At 33.3% G+C, this 12,087-nt stretch overlaps 3 protein-coding genes across 3 annotated transcripts; all 3 read right to left on the bottom strand.

Moving 5' to 3' along the window:
* Window positions 1–379: 379 nt before the first annotated feature.
* On the bottom strand, window positions 380–1,016 carry LOC125850795 (arabinogalactan protein 16). Its single transcript, XM_049530637.1, has 2 exons — window positions 717–1,016; window positions 380–589 (listed from the first exon to the last, which is right to left on the bottom strand). The coding sequence occupies exons 1-2, from the start codon at window positions 814–816 to the stop codon at window positions 486–488; spliced, it is 204 nt and encodes a 67-aa protein (XP_049386594.1). The 5' UTR covers window positions 817–1,016; the 3' UTR covers window positions 380–485.
* A 1,911-nt stretch (window positions 1,017–2,927) lies between these two features.
* LOC125850785 (uncharacterized) lies at window positions 2,928–3,415 on the bottom strand. The gene has a single exon (XM_049530627.1). It carries the CDS (start codon window positions 3,379–3,381, stop codon window positions 3,121–3,123), a length of 261 nt encoding a protein of 86 aa, XP_049386584.1. The 5' UTR covers window positions 3,382–3,415; the 3' UTR covers window positions 2,928–3,120.
* Window positions 3,416–5,355: 1,940 nt separating this feature from the next.
* On the bottom strand, window positions 5,356–11,330 carry LOC125850564 (CMP-sialic acid transporter 1). Its single transcript, XM_049530434.1, has 8 exons — window positions 11,050–11,330; window positions 10,621–10,704; window positions 9,367–9,581; window positions 9,161–9,239; window positions 8,203–8,372; window positions 7,777–7,963; window positions 6,191–6,268; window positions 5,356–6,057 (listed from the first exon to the last, which is right to left on the bottom strand). The coding sequence occupies exons 1-8, from the start codon at window positions 11,098–11,100 to the stop codon at window positions 5,914–5,916; spliced, it is 1,008 nt and encodes a 335-aa protein (XP_049386391.1). The 5' UTR covers window positions 11,101–11,330; the 3' UTR covers window positions 5,356–5,913.
* Between the last annotated feature and the right edge of the window lie 757 nt (window positions 11,331–12,087).

Below are 12,087 nucleotides of genomic sequence, written 5' to 3'. Positions count from 1 at the left end.
GTACTTGGGGTTGCTTGCAAAAACTCAAGGAGATGCGTTACACTAGTGCACAAAATGAGACGTGCAACACAACATACCTGGTGAAATTTCACAAGTGGGATGTAGGGAGGATAGAGTGTACGCAATCCTTATCCTTACCTTCGTGAAGGTAGAAACATCGTTTCCAAAGGATTCTCTCGTGAAAAAGCAATAGATTGCTACTCTTAAGTGGCTTCTCATTTTCTTCTCACTTCCATTTCTCTTGAGTTCATATGTTCTTTTAGTTGTATTAATTAGTGTGTTATGATGCATTTCTTTCATATCTCAAAAGAACACTTGAAATATTGACAATAGGAGAAATGAGAAAAAGACAACTAAATATATAACCATTTACTAGAAATTAAATTAAACATGAATGGATTAACCAATTAAATCCATATGAAGAATGATTACAACCATTTTCCCAAAAAAGCAACATAATTTAAAGGTTATAACTGACACTAAATTTAGAAGAAGTTGTAGGAAGAAGCATCCATAGGATGGATGAGATATGTTAGAACTAAAGCCACCAGCATCAACACATATGCAATCCCTTGATCTACAGATATTCCTGCAAATTACCATCACCACATATATTACTCCAAAGGATTTAAATTATATACATAGACAGCGTAAAAGAAACTCAAAAAATAGAGATCGATCGAACGAAAAGAGAAAGGTGGGGATAGAGAACAAACCATCACTAGTAGGGGCAGGAGCAGGAGCAAATTCTTGAGCTTGAACAGTGAAAAAAGCCATGGCAAAGATAGCCAACAACATTGAAACTACAAAAGCCATAAGTATAACTAATCTCCCCCCACCTTTTCTTACTCAAGAGAGAAAAAAAATGTAATTATCTTGCAAACAAACAACTGATAAATGCTGGCTCACACTTGTGGAGGTTTATATAGTTAGTTTGTAGGATTTTTTATTCTTTTTGTTTTTGTTTTATTAAAAATTTAATATATGTATATTACTCCATCCATCCAGATTTACTTGTCCAATCTAAAAAATCAACGTATAATATGCCACTTAATTCGTAATTTACTCTTATTAAATATAGTCATTGAATTTATTATATTTAAAGATTAATATAGTAAAATTGTCATTATATACGTTGCTTCCTAAGGAATGTGTCAAGTCAATATTGAAAAAGTAAAAATAAATCGAAATAGAATAGTAGTATAAAAGAATATAATTATTATAGCAAGATAACTGGTTTTATAGATATTAAGTTAATCCATATTATAAAAATTACTTGTAATTATCGTATAAATGACCCAATTTTATAAATATTTTTCATACTATCTATAAATAGAAATTTATTTTTATTTTATAAGAAGTGAGCATAGAGATAGTGAGGAACCAGCCATATTGTGGGGTCTATCAAACTTTTTTGTTTGCAAACCCATGTGCCACCTCCTTTTTATTCAACTTTTTTTTCCCCATCTAACATCAGCTTATTTAATTAATCAGAATTAATAGATAAGTATTTCTACATAAATATAATAAATAAAAGATTTTAAAATTTTATATTAGTTGTTCAAATAGTTATCAATTTAAATTTTAAATGGAGCTGGACTTTAGATTATCTGTCCCTTTTGACACCTCAATTATTAACAACCACCTGATTTGAGTTTGAATTGTTAATGTATCTAAGTGAGTAATTATCTAGCTGTTATCAAGACACTAAAATTTATCTAGCCCAAGTTTACGTTACACATTTGATCGATCGATAAAAATAAATAATTATATTTATTTGCTAAGTGAAAGATTTTTATCGATTCATGGAGACAAGTTGTTGTGCAATTGAGAGAAAGAGGCCCATGACGCAGAAGGTGGGGAAGCAAGAATACTTTGGATAGGGAAATTCCACATGCAAATTACGACTAACATTTCTATATTGGATAATAAAATAATTCGATTTCTCAACTACGAGACAAATATAAATTCAGAATTTTTATTTGATGAATTCAACATCACCGGATCCATTAATCTTATAAAATGTTTATCAGGCTATTTTCTCGATTAATTTGGGTAGACTAGGCCCAAGTATGAAAGAAAGAGTAAAGGGTCCATGAAGCGATTGAGTTACATAGGCAGATGGGCTTCATGAGTAAATGGGGGTCTGGTCCATTTCCTTCATTTTCTATCTAACTTGGAATATACGATAATATTTTTCTTCAATATATCTTTCACGTCAGGATTCAGGAAAGATATAAGGTTTCCTACATCCATTTTGTATAATTTTTTCTCGTAATATTTTTTAATTGCAAGCGCTCCAACAATCATAAACTTCCCAACAAACTAAATTCGGAATTCAATTTAATCCTTAAGTGATATTAAAGTTTATAAATTAACAACTAAGAGAATTTTACTTCCGCATACTTAATTGAATAGGGAAAACCCAGCTAAACAATAACTATTTTGATGTTCCTCTCGTGACAACGAATCATTTGTTCAAAATTTTGATGTAAAGGAAAACTTTTGGATAATTTTTTCTAGTTAGAAATGCCTCAAAATATGATTAAATGGACTTTTGCTCAAAGAATATCAGTATTTAAATTTGTATCCTAGATACAACGATAATATATAAAAATTAATTTCACTTTCTACTCCCTCCCGCCTCCGTTCATTTTTACTAGTCATAGTTGGACGTTACTAATGATTAATATGAAAACTTTATCATACTATCCATATTAATTGTTGGTTAGTATTAAATTTTGAAAAATAATTTGAAAATTAAGTGATTAATGCAGGGTAAAACATATTTTTTTTGATAAATTAAAAATGACAGATAAAAGTGAAAGGAGGAAGTATAAAAAAATAAAAAGGAAGGTTCAAGGTTGTGACTTGTGAGGATCGATCACTGATTTTGGATGTTATTAGCACTAATTAAGAAAAATGGGTAAAGCGTAAATATAATTAAGTTGATTATACATAGAAATTCATATTGATAACAAAATTATAGTAGTTCTGTAGAAACGAAAACATGATCAACCTATTTTACATATATTACAAAAAAAAGAAAAAGAGTTCAACTTCTATATACACGCACGCAACAAACCGATTTAAACTTATATAGAGAAAAAAGAGATTTAATTAATAGGTCCAAAGAAAAGCTCCCATAGCAAATTTTCTCTTTTGATTAACATCTCCATTACTAGGAAGTCCATATTGAGTAAGTAAACAATCCACTTTCCATTCTGGCATTGTTTCATATTCAGCTCGTGTGTATCTTGGGTAATGCAATGGCATATGGAACCCATACCCACACCGTTCTCCGCCGTGCTGGCTGTTTATTCCACCGCCATCTTCCGGCGGAGTTGGCCGTGCCATAGACTCCATTCCACCTCCGCTCATTTTTATTGGAAACTTTGTGGTGGTGTGGAGAAAGATAGTGTGCCACACTAAGGTATTTATAGAGGAAACAAATAAAGTTTTCTTTTTTTCATTTCTCATTTATTTTTAACTTACAACTTTTTCATTAATAATAATAAATAAGCGCAAACATATTATCCAGAGTTGTGGTGGAATGAAGATGATTATTTCAGTTTTACTAGAGTCTCGAGTTTTATTTATTTATTTATTTTTGTGTGTGCAAGGAACGTTTTCTCCTTTTATGGACATTACGCGACACAAATTTGAATTAGCAAGACTGGTGAAAACGTGGTTCTTTTAAAAAAAAATAGAAATTCCAACTTCGGGTTGGTCTAGTTGATAGAGAATAGGAAAACTTTAATTATTGATAGATGGTAGGTTAAGTGTAAGTATTAGAGATAATTGTTGACTACAAACACACTTGTAACTTCCTGGATTGTTTTTTTTAGCCAAGATAGTACACTTATCACTAGAAAATTGTTTCTTGATGGGACATAAATTGCTTTATTTCAGGATTGCTCTTGGGATCAAAATTTACCAAATTTAAAATTTCCATTCAATGATGTTCAAGTGAAGTCAGATTGAAATTTTCTTCTTTGATTTGTAATCCTGTGGAAAAAAGAAAAAGCTAAGTTGTAGGTCATTTTTATGGATTATAATTTCACTTGGTTCAAAGGGATTAGATAAATGAATAAGTACGTTCAAATTTCGAAAAATAATGACCAGAATTTTCGCTAGAACTCCTGTAGTAAGAAAAATATCTACTTAATTTCTTCTTTGCAATTATTAAAAATGTTGGTTTTTAATAATTGTCTCTTAGAAATGATCAACTTTAATGTTTGAAACCAATACAGGAAGACTTTATTATGAATGATACAGTGTAGGTGGGCTAACGCTTACAAATAATTGCACATATTGAATGGTAGGAAGAAAAGTAGATGTTCTGTCAAATGCTAGACACCACAAAATCCATAACTAAAGTACTGCAATTAATTCGTTGAATGATAGATTTACCTGTTCACTAAATTGTGGCTGCTATTCGTTTAAACTCTCTGTGTTCCCAAGAGCCAAATTAGAGTTTTAATTTTAATTTCTTACAACTATACTTTTTACTAAACTACCATTTCAAAATAATATCATTTAATAAAAAGGGATAAGGGTCTGAAAAATACCCCAACTTTGGTCGAATTTGATGTTGTGATATTAAACTTTCATGAGGACCTATTACCTCCCTAGACTATTTAACTCCATATTTTTTACCCCCTGAACTATTTAATAGTGTATTTTAAAAGTATATATGTGCCCACGTGGACACATTATTATTTATAATTTTGCATTATTTTTTATGTCAACGTGAGCAAATATATATGTTTAAAATACGGTATTAAATAGTCTAGAGAGGCAGTGGCAGACCTAGGATTTTCGTTCAGGGGGTTCGAAAAATAAAAATATAAACGTGTAAATAAGCCTTAAGAATGGGAACCTTGAATTTTTTTGGGTTTCCACACTTTTAGCACGTTTTTTAAAGTAAAAAAAAACACAAAAAAAGAAAAGAAAAACAGAACTGAAAATTAAAAAAAAAAACTAAAACTGAAAAATAAAAAAATAAAATGACTTAATTTCTGGGGGACTTGCCACTGCACCATCAGCTTCTTTTTGTTATTTAGGGGGTTCAAAATATATATATTTACAGAAATACAATAATTTATATATACAATGTAATTTTTTGCTGAGGGGGTTTGGGTGAACCCCCTAGAGACCACGTGGGTCTGCCCATGTAGATAGGTAATAGATTCTCATGAAAATTTAGTATCGCAACAGCAAATTCGACCAAAGTTAAGGTATTTTTCAGACCTTATCCCTAATAAAAAAGATTTATGATTTTTTCCTATATGCCACTACTATTGAACCTATTTTTTTGGGATTCAAACTGAAATGATAATCCATCGAAAATGTATTAACAATGTAGCTTCTGTCTTTCAGTGAATGACTTGTAGATGTTCCAACCTGGTGATCAAAGAGTTACAATAACCATGAAACAGGTAAATAACTAAGCTATATGTTCATACAAGATATTCTGGCACAACAAAGATCTGCTGTTTCTCATGCAACTCGTTCCACTCAAATGTTTTGTGTACCTACACTACTCTGGATATGAATCATTACAGAACCTAACAGAAGTTATGTAATCCTCATTTCTGTCTTTGCTTATGTTTTCTTGATTCTGTGTGTTTTTACTGTGCCATTAAGTTCGTACTAGTTTTGGTTAAAAAAATGAAGACATCAATGATTGACAGTGCTCGTCCTACTATCATGCTCATTACCAGGGTGGGAAGAAGCTCCTATCATCAGAAAGCTTCTAAACTCTACTCTTGAATCACGTTATCTTGATTTCCTGGAATCCAAGTGATGGTCATGAAACCAACCCTTCACCATTTGCATTAGCTGAGCCTCAAACTTGTAAAGATCTTTGCACAAATCAAAGGAAAAAAACTGGTGGCAGTATTTTGTACATCAGGAATCTGTTTTTCGTTCAGCAGGAACTTCAGATACACTCTCAGAAACCGGTTTTACTGTCAAAGGCAAATCCACTAGTGTGCTTGGAGGAGCAAAATACATATGCAAGGACATCATGCAGATAATGATACCCAAAAAGAGCTGCAAATAGACAAATTAAGAAAAGAATAAACACCAGGAAGAAACTGACAATGACACAGTAAAGACATGTTTATGAAATATAAAGGCAAATAACAAAACAGTGCAAATTAGGAACAGCTCTCTGCATCTTTACCTGTACTGTTGGCTTGAAGTTGAAGAGTATCACTGATAACACCATCGTCAAGAGCATTGCCATAGAGGTGGCATACACCTGAAAAAGAAAAGGTAACAATCTGATTATTCAGATAGAGAAACAAAAGGAAGAGCAAAGGAGCAACCATTCAACAGAGAGGAAAATAAACAAAATTCTCAATAAAATAAGACATCACACAGTTCGGCTATTACACTCAGAGAAAATTTGTGTATAATCTTAAAGTGATTCTGTAACTTTTGACTACATCAAACTGAAACTTCACTTTAATACCAGATAGGGCACTAGACTGCTACTTTGCTTCTTACTTTAAGCAACAATAACATCAATGACAACACTCCAATTGACTAGCTATATGGTCATGCAACAAGCCTTACTGATAACTAGTATGGTAATGTGATGTTCTATGTAGAAGCTAAATGAGTGGGAATGAGAATATAATTAATGGATTGCATTGCTGAAGAACTTTAAACCAATTAGTATAAATGTAATACCAGAATAATTACAAATACAGCACAGGTGGATGCCCTAAATTTCTCCTCCACTTCTATCCAAAATACACAAAACTAATTCCTATGGTTTGGTTATGGAACCAAAAAAGATTGAAATGCATATTGAGATTTCAACTAAAGGATTTCGTAGGCGTTATTGGACAATATTTTGGACGAAGTTGAAAAACAAGAATTTTTGAAGTCAAAGTTGAAAAAGAGTATTTGAAGTTGAAATTGTATCTGGATATAAATTTCACTTCCATTCAACAAAGGCGTCCAACTACATGAGCCCTTTATATTCTTGTTTTTGGCTGATCCCGTGCTTGGATGGATCCAAGCAATTGCGTGATCCTTCCAGAAGATGAACAAATCACAAAAATAAGAGTCAAGTGACTAAAGACATAAATCAATGAAATCTGGTGCTAGACGAGACAAGTCCAACTTAAAACAGCTCATTTAAGTTTTCCATATACAGTAAATCCACCACATACACATTAAGTCCAAGCCAGATTGACCATAAAGTATCTAACAGAAAACACTGGGTTAAGGTTTAAACTATAGCAACAGTGGAGTCAACAATGCAGTATTTTTTGAAATAGTGGAGAAGTCGACAAAATGAGATATATAGTATAGCAATAGTGGAGGAGTCAACATAATGAGATGTCGTTAGCTCTGACCCTAGTCTTCTTTTTCCTAAACAGTCTAGCCCGTGCCTTTCTTCCCCTTAAAAAGTTCCTTCTCATTGAAAAGCTACAAACATGTCCTGCCACCACCCCTTTCCCTTAGTCTCTCTCAATTTCTAAGCAGAGATGCCATTCAAAATAACTCCTCAGCTTTCTCATCCCCTGGATAATTCACTTGAGAATCACAATTAGGAATCTATAAATTCTTTCAAGTTATTTGGTAGGTTTTGTAACTCTAAAAGTACAAGAAGAGAGACAATCGCCATGAAAATCAAGGGGAATTAAATAGTACTTCTACGATACATACAGTTCATAACAAACATACTAAAGGTGATCAAAATTGTTTACGAACAGAACAGAAAGCCAATGCATCTAGTTCAGGAAGATAAGATACCTTTACAATATTGTCTGCATACTTCATCAACCATGAAACCAGAAGGCCAGTAGTTCCAAGATTCAACACTACCAACCATGTAGTCATGTTGTATCCGTTGAAAATGCGCTGCCACCACGGTCCTTCCTCAAACCCACTTCTAAAATCATCCATAAGAAGTCGTCCCATGTTGAATATTGAGCCAAATCTGTAAGTCCAATGCAATATTTCAATTTAACAAATCAACTTCATGGGTCTGGACCACTAGAATGGAGTTTGATCACATAACAGGGTTCAAGTCAGTATTTGAAGACTAACAAAATCTTCTCCCTTACGGTCCTATGAAACTGTCTTCCACTTTGGAGTTTTAACATATGTAGGAGAGAAAAAGCTCAATTGCATTCAATAACGGAACCAGTGTAAATCTCTTGGTCAGGAGGAACTCACGTGTATAATTGGACATTCTGCCAGTACAGGCTGTCATTATTCTTCTTCATTAAGAACTCAGTATAAACACCAGCTAGTGCTGAAAGACAAGCAGAGAGTGCACCAAACAAATATCCTTGAATGGGTGATGAAAAGAATGAGTCACAAGAAGCTTCTCCACAGCCTTTCACCTGTGTTGAACACCAGGCAAATGTGGAACAATTATTAATACTCCCTTAATCCCATTTCATATTATGGTATAAGACTGGACAAAAGATTTAAATTTGGCCTAACACTGAAAGTAAATATTTAATAAATGGTTGAACGTCATGTGACAGATAAAACATCACATCCAAGTTTAAGATTTGAATAATCCAATGAATTTGAGTTCTTGAAAGTTGCGAATTTTTATTTCAGTAAAGGGGCAACATTATGATATCTACATTTCTACTATATATGCATACTTGAAGAAAAGTGTACTGGAGTAGTCATTAGAAGCTTGAACAAATGCAGACGGGCAGTACCAAAAACATCTTGTCAAGATGGCTCTCAAAATTGATTTATGATTGCAGCAGATAAACAGTATAGAGGCTGTTAGCAAATATTATTCTTTTTTTTGGGCATATTTTTTTAAAGAACTTTTTTCTAAGGTATTACATAGAATGACGCAAATTGTCCAGAACAAACTAAACTGGTAAACCCATCAGGTAGTTCACCGCCAATCCTACAAATGAGCCAATCCATTACATACTCACAGCACAAAATCTATATGAGCAATCAGAGAGTCATAACTATCTTTCATGATGAGCAGGTAATGCTTCCAATTAAATTGCTGGAATACAGGACTTCAATTTGGCATGACAGTTCTAACACCTTACATGGTTAGGTTTCAGGTCAGGTCTCCAAAAGAAAGTTTATATGCATGACATGATTGGCCACGCCCAAATCATAGAAATAGGCAAACAGATTCCATAAGCACCTGGCTTGTGGTTGTTCCAACAGCCAAAAGTATGATTGCCATCCACTGCAAGTTTGTGAGCTTCCTCTTCAGAAACAGCCTAAAATATGAAAGATAAATCTCTAATTTACTTTACCAACTTCAATACAGGAAATGAAGAATTGATGCTGAATGGAAAGAAGTGAAAGAAGGTAGAGAAACTAGGCATAAAAGAAAGCACCAAGCACCTGAATAATATTCCCGTAGTAACAATCTTTAAGTTGCCCATTATCTGATAAGTTGATGTATCTACATAAGTCAATGTAGCAAACTGCACATTGTTGTGGATGAGATAAATGATAGATGGGATTGGGTATAAACGAACACTCTTCCAATCCATCGTCATCTTAGGAGGCGGTGAGTTTTGCATCTCTCTCCAAAGAAAGACACTGGATACTAGAAGCTGCAGGATGACAAATGAATGAAGGAGGAAAATCTCAGAGAAATTCTGAAAATGGAGAAGTAACTTTCATGCAAGAGGGGTTACTACACAGGAAATAGCCCCACTCAATGCCCTCTCCAGAAATTCCTTCTAAAAGTAGGTGCCCAGTCGAATTGAATTGTCCATAATATTTAAGAGACTCTCTAATTAATGATCAATACGAGAAGAACTTTCTGAAAAAGAAAAGGATAGACATAGGATAGTTCATTTCATTAAGCTGAAGACTGAGAGACGAACATTCTATATCAAATGCATCCAAAAGTCAGGTGACAGAATATTTTTGCTCTCTTTACATGTTTAAAAGTGTAAAAGTCATACCTAGCTTTTGGTCATAACTAAGATATGATAAGAAGTTCAATAAAGATTGCAGTTAATTTGGTACGACTTAAAATGTTAAGCACAATACTAATTTTAAAGCGAAGCCTGGTATTTAAGTGGAGAAGGGTAGAGGGGCAGGCCCATTATCCACTGAGTTTAGAAGGTTGTGATTGGTCCAAAGGGCGGGTCACAGACAGATTTCTCGGTTATCAAAAAAAAAAAAATTACTAATTTTAAACGAAGGGGACATTATAAGATAGCTGATACAGGAAAAATGAACCTTCCTTTCAATTTAGAGCTTCATTCATACTTTTTGAGAAAGAACTTCATTCCTACTTCTTAATAAGTTCTAACTTGCAAGCCAAAAGGAAGAGATTCTCAACAGCTCTTCATTCTAGTATATTTTTTTTCCAGATAGAACATAATGGAAATCGCGACACTAATTTAAAGGACGGGAACAATCGCGACACTAAATTTAAAGGACGGGAACATGATAGAACAGCTGGTATTAGAAGAATGAGAATCCAATTTAAATCTCCCTTTCTACTTCTGGATAAGATTTACTTAGAAGCTATAACAAAAAAGAAAATTCCTCAAATTCTATTCATTCTAGTATTTATAATAATGATAGAACACAATGTACCGCCTCTTAAACGAATGAAGCAAATCTAAGAAATAATACCTTGAAAACTTCAGCCAGAAAAGGAACAGTAGCATAATCATATTTGTATCCTCCATTACTTTGTGATAGAGTCGTCAAAATTCCCTGCCAGATGATGCACAATTCAAACATGAATCCAGAACTATCAACCTACATGTATCTGATATACAATTAATCGATCCTTGATATGTAACTAAACCACTAATTATCCCTTTTACAGCAAAATTTTAAACTCAAATGCGGAACGCTTACAGAAAATCTAATTAATCGGCGCAATACACTTCGCAATGAAAATTAACTTGATTTTACTCTTCAAATTAAATGCTAAGCAGTTTTACACTCATATTAAATGAGCTAATCCTCTAAGTGTAAGTAAAAAACACAGATCAGATATGATACGGTAAAGGAAACTTCAAGAACGAGAAAATAGAGAATGGAATAAAGTGAAACCTGTGAGCTGGTGAGAACGGTGAGAAGCGAAGCAACGACGTACCACCGCATATCGCCGGAGATTTGCTGCTGGCCTTTTCCCCGGCGAGATGTAAATCGGAAATTTGCTTAGCGTGTTTTTTGCTTCTTCGAGGAGTTTCACACTGTCACAGTGCCACTGGGCGTTTCAGATTTGGCTCAATATTCTCAACTGGGTATTTCCGTTGCGTTTTCATCTATTTGTGCTAAACTGCTAATCTTGATATTAGTTGAAATCAATCCCTGTTAAAAAACCTTTCCATAAAATTAACAATAATTCATCAAATTAATTACAAAATGGGTTACACTAGGGGAAAAACAGTGACATAACACATTATTTTCTTTATAAACACTTGTTCTATAAAAGAGTAAAAGACATAAAAGACACAATTAAAATTGTCCCGTATTTGCGTATTTGCAAAAAGACACTTAACTTTTAAAGTGTCCTATCACCCCACAAAACTATTTAATATCGTTGTAAATAGGCCATTTTGACCCATTCCCTCGTCTATGTAGTGGCGCGTGTTGCTCACTCCCTGTGATAGAATTCAATCCGACCCGACCCGACCCTGTTCTTTGAAGAAAAGTCGTTTCTCCTTTTCTTTTCTTATTTCTCAACTTTTCCTAAAATCTGAAGAAATAGAAAAGATTTTTCGTCATTACAAATACGATTCAACATTGCATTTGACATTTTCAATCAAAACCTAATCACAAAATTCAAAAGAAATTAAATCATAAAAAACTTTAAATTAATGTTTTATACTGGAAATTAAAAGATAACAAATTCCTACCTTATTTTCTTGGGGAAGATGATGAAGTTGTCAAACAGAGAGAACCAACGTTGATCTTGCTATGGAAAAAACCATGAAATAAAAAAATTAGGGCTACCAACAGCTATTTTTGGGTTTAAAATTGGGGAAGATGACATAAATTAATTAAATAATTAATAATAAAGAAAAAAAATGACACGTGGCACTTTTAAACTGGTCTATAGCAGTGAAAACACTGAATGACACGCCT

This window comes from Solanum stenotomum, chromosome 1 (assembly GCF_019186545.1).
Source record: "Solanum stenotomum isolate F172 chromosome 1, ASM1918654v1, whole genome shotgun sequence".
NCBI classification, from domain to species: Eukaryota; Viridiplantae; Streptophyta; class Magnoliopsida; order Solanales; family Solanaceae; genus Solanum; species Solanum stenotomum.
Note: the sequence above shows the minus strand (reverse complement) of the source record. Positions and strands in the feature narration are given on the sequence as shown.

Coding starts and splice junctions, on each gene's coding strand:
- LOC125850795 (XM_049530637.1), bottom strand. CDS start 816: ATGGCTTTTGTAGTTTCAATGTTGTTGGCTATCTTTGCCATGGCTTTT. Junction 590..716: donor TCCTGCCCCTACTAGTGATG/GTTTGTTCTCTA, acceptor GGTAATTTGCAG/GAATATCTGTAGATCAAGGG.
- LOC125850785 (XM_049530627.1), bottom strand. CDS start 3,381: ATGAGCGGAGGTGGAATGGAGTCTATGGCACGGCCAACTCCGCCGGAA.
- LOC125850564 (XM_049530434.1), bottom strand. CDS start 11,100: ATGCGGTGGTACGTCGTTGCTTCGCTTCTCACCGTTCTCACCAGCTCA. Junction 6,269..7,776: donor ATGCAGACAATATTGTAAAG/GTATCTTATCTT, acceptor TTTCTTTTTCAG/GTGTATGCCACCTCTATGGC. Junction 6,058..6,190: donor ACTTCAAGCCAACAGTACAG/GTAAAGATGCAG, acceptor GTCTATTTGCAG/CTCTTTTTGGGTATCATTAT.